Below are 3,510 nucleotides of genomic sequence, written 5' to 3'. Positions count from 1 at the left end.
TGACAATAATTAAAAAGGTTAAGCACCTTTACCCCGTACCGGCCGGTACTGTTGCCTAGAGCGGACGAATTGGCGATGATGACGAGACGGCGATAATGCATGTGGTGTGCTCGCCCTTGCCCCCACATGCAGCTAGCTAGCTTAGCCTTTGCCACTGCCCTTGCCCTTGCTGCTGGCTGGGAGTTTGTTGCCGCATCGGATTAATGTACTTGATCGCCTCTTCCCCGCACCTCAAGCTACCTGCTTTATTTCCTTAAATCTCCCCCAACCCACCCCCATCCATTAGCCCACGGGGGCCTTGCCCTTACCTTGCTTCAACCCCACTTTATCAGATCATAGTGCCCCTCTTTCTCTCTGTCTTGGTCTATAATCGTCTCTCTCTCCTGCAGATGAGACCACACTGCATGCCTTTATCTCCCTCCCTCTCTCTCTAAACAGTTAGTTTCTCTCTCTTGCTTGCTGCGATGCCACTGCTTACTTTTTTTTTTATTTACATGCTAGTTTCTTCATCTTCACTTTATTAAAATTGCAGCTGTTATCGTCTCTAGCTTAAGGCTCAAGCATCGAACTGCCTGCTGTCGCCTGAGCTCAGCTGAGCTGCTGAGATAGCGAGCCAGCCATCGCTTTTATATCGCCCGCCAGGCCGTCTCATCATCATTGTTGCCATCACCTGCCGCTAGCTGGCCGGGCGCCAGCCCGCAGTAGTAGTCGTCAAGAAACTGATCGATCGCTCGCTCCGAGCGCACAACGGTCGGGCCGGCGGCGGGGGCAGCTAGAGAGGACGTTGCAGTCTCAGTCCACCGACCGACATGGGGCGTGAGGCGGCGGCGACGAGGCCCAAGCTGCGGAGGGGCCTGTGGTCGCCGGAGGAGGACGAGAAGCTCTACAACCACATCATCCGGTACGGCGTCGGCTGCTGGAGCTCAGTCCCAAAGCTCGCAGGTGATTGGATTTAGTAATTAACCTGCATTTTTTCAGTTAATTAGTCTCTTGGATAATGCCTGATCTGATTGAAAAATCATTTGCTGTTGCCTCTCTTGCATTGTGCTGTATGTGTTGGTGTAGGCTTAGAGAGATGCGGCAAGAGCTGCAGGCTGAGATGGATCAACTACCTGAGGCCTGACCTCAAGAGGGGCAGCTTCTCCCAGCAGGAGGAGGACCTCATCATCAGCCTCCACAAGATGCTAGGCAACAGGTAATTTACTCACTAATAAACTAGTAAAACTAGCTTCTTTCTTCTTAATTAAGAAATGGCAAGCAGTTACTAGTTAGCACTTAAGTACACTTGCCGATTTTAGTGCTTCACTACTCAACCACTCAAACGGCAATCCTCCTGCCCTGAGCTTCTGGAAGCAATCACACAGTCTTGTCGCGCTCCCATTTACGAAAGCACATGTGATCATCAGGTGGTCCCAAATCGCGTCGCAGCTGCCGGGCCGGACGGACAACGAGATCAAGAACTTCTGGAACTCGTGCATCAAGAAGAAGCTCCGGCAGCGGGGCATCGACCCGGCAACCCACAAGCCGCTCGACGACGACGACGCCTCCGCCGCAGCCAACAACGCCGCCGAGGCGCCACGGGACGACTGCAACCAGCTCCCGGCCGCAACCGACGACCACTGCTTCGCCATGGGCGGCGCCCGCAGCGACCCCATCGCGCCGCACTCCCCGACCGTCAGCTTCGACCCGCTGTCCGTGACCAACGTCCCGGCAATGCAGGGCTCCTACGGCGCCGCGCACTCCTTCCGCTCGGCGGACAACCTCTGCGACTACGGCGGCGTGGACGTGGCCTCCGACGCCGCCACATACAGCGCCTACACGGGCGGCGGCGCCGACAGCTCCAGCAACAGCAACGGCACCTGGACCTGCGGCGGCAATGTCGTCGGCGGCGGCGAGCCGATGCCGCACATGGACATGTTCGGCCGTGACGCCGCCGAGGCGGCGTACCACCAGTTCGACCCGGCCAAGTACAGCCCCTGGCAGCAGCACGAGGCGGCGAGGCTCCACGACGGGGTCGGCGGCGCGGCGAGCTTCCCGATCCGGTCGATGTCGAGGGACCTGCCGGATTCCTGCTTCGACCTCGCCCGCAGCGCGCTGGAGGACGAGTTCAGCGTCGACTTCCTCTGACCCCCACGCCGAGAGGTCGTTGTCTCCATCGGTCACCCGACAGACACACAGATATACACACACACTTCACTACTACCTCATCACAAGATCACCCAACAAAAGATACTCCAGAAAGCATCCTGCCTGGCATGTTCGTTATTTTCTTCTCTTTTCATCTGCTGGTCCTACTTATTTGGATCAAGTTGTTTACTTAACACACACGTTGGTATAATATGTGTCCATAATAAGGGATATTATATATACTATATACCTCAATTCCTGGGGACCGAAAATTGTATGGGAATCCAATCGTAATATAGCTGCAATCGAGCTATTTAATTTTGGATGATGAAGAACAACGCAACACTAGCAAAAACCATTCAGGGTACCTATAGGACATATGGTATCGCCCATCCCCTCACTTCTAGTTGCTATATATGCACGTAGAGTCTTAGGGTGCATTTGGCGTGGCTCCTTCCGGCTCCGGCTCTGGCATTGTGCGCCACTGTGACAGAGCTGCGGGAGCCATTCCAACACACCACCAGCTCCTCTTGTTCCCTAGGCAAAAAAGAGTGGAGCCGGAGCTCTTTTTTCACTCCTACAGGGAAAAACAGTAGTGCACAGCAGGAGCCAAAGCCATTTCACGGGAAGCCACGCCAAACAAGCTCTTATTATAGAGGTTGGAGTCTTATTATAGAGGTTGTCTCCAGTGCAAACTACAGTGTGTTGGGTACATGCTAACAAATTGTTAGAAATGAATTTTTATGACAAAATCTACTTTTGCTTTTATCTTAGTTCTCGTGGGATATATCATTTTCCCAAAAAAAACTTTGAAGTCAGTGTGTGCGTCAGTGCGTGTATCTATATAAGTGCGGGCGTGCGGCCCAAATAAAGAAATTGGGTTGACTACGTGTATTTTAATAAGCATCATTCATTTGAGTTGGATGCACCGTAGTAATTAAATGTTAGTTTTTTATAACGAAAATATATATTATAACTACTCCCTTCCTCCGTCTAGATCGTTATGATTTTATTAGATTAATAGGCATTTAGATATAGTCTATGTCTAGATGTATAAAGCCAAAACCAGTAAACGACCAGGAGGGAGTATTAATTAAGATGAACAGTAGACGCAGGCACTCTCTAAGAAGGTATAAAATACATCCACATCAATTTCGCAAAAAAAAAGAATGCATCCACATCAAACAAAGACAAAAACCAGGTCTGTCTGAACACACACTACCGGAAACAGTGACAATACCGAGTGTTTTTATCTTTTCCGAGTGCAATCTATCAGGACTCGACAAAGGACATGTTTGCCGAGTGTCTCCACATATACACTCGGCATTCAAAATACACTCGGCAAACGTCTTGTTTGCCGAGTGTCATGAATGAAACACTCGG

The 3,510-nt window shown here is 51.3% G+C and overlaps 1 protein-coding gene across 2 annotated transcripts; it reads left to right on the top strand.

Annotated features, from left to right (window-relative positions):
- Positions 1-278: 278 nt before the first annotated feature.
- Positions 279-2,425, top strand: LOC101761118 (myb-related protein Hv33). 2 transcript variants are annotated; one of them, XM_004968842.4, is made up of 4 exons: positions 279-437; positions 533-942; positions 1,066-1,195; positions 1,407-2,425. In XM_004968842.4, the coding sequence occupies exons 2-4, from the start codon at positions 810-812 to the stop codon at positions 2,125-2,127; spliced, it is 984 nt and encodes a 327-aa protein (XP_004968899.1). In that variant the 5' UTR covers positions 279-437; positions 533-809; the 3' UTR covers positions 2,128-2,425. The 2 variants fall into 2 exon arrangements, with proteins under 2 accessions (XP_004968899.1, XP_004968898.1); XM_004968841.4 differs by having other exon boundaries at positions 283-942.
- The last annotated feature ends 1,085 nt before the right edge of the window (positions 2,426-3,510 follow it).

The sequence above is a fragment of the Setaria italica genome, chromosome V, assembly GCF_000263155.2.
Source record: "Setaria italica strain Yugu1 chromosome V, Setaria_italica_v2.0, whole genome shotgun sequence".
NCBI lineage: Eukaryota > Viridiplantae > Streptophyta > Magnoliopsida > Poales > Poaceae > Setaria > Setaria italica.
Note: the sequence above shows the minus strand (reverse complement) of the source record. Positions and strands in the feature narration are given on the sequence as shown.

Bases quoted from the DNA above. Each gene is read 5' to 3' on its own strand.
- LOC101761118 (XM_004968842.4), top strand. From the start codon at position 810: ATGGGGCGTGAGGCGGCGGCGACGAGGCCCAAGCTGCGGAGGGGCCTG. The intron at 943-1,065 runs GTGATTGGATTT...GTGTTGGTGTAG, and splicing joins CTCAGTCCCAAAGCTCGCAG to GCTTAGAGAGATGCGGCAAG. The intron at 1,196-1,406 runs GTAATTTACTCA...TGTGATCATCAG, and splicing joins CACAAGATGCTAGGCAACAG to GTGGTCCCAAATCGCGTCGC.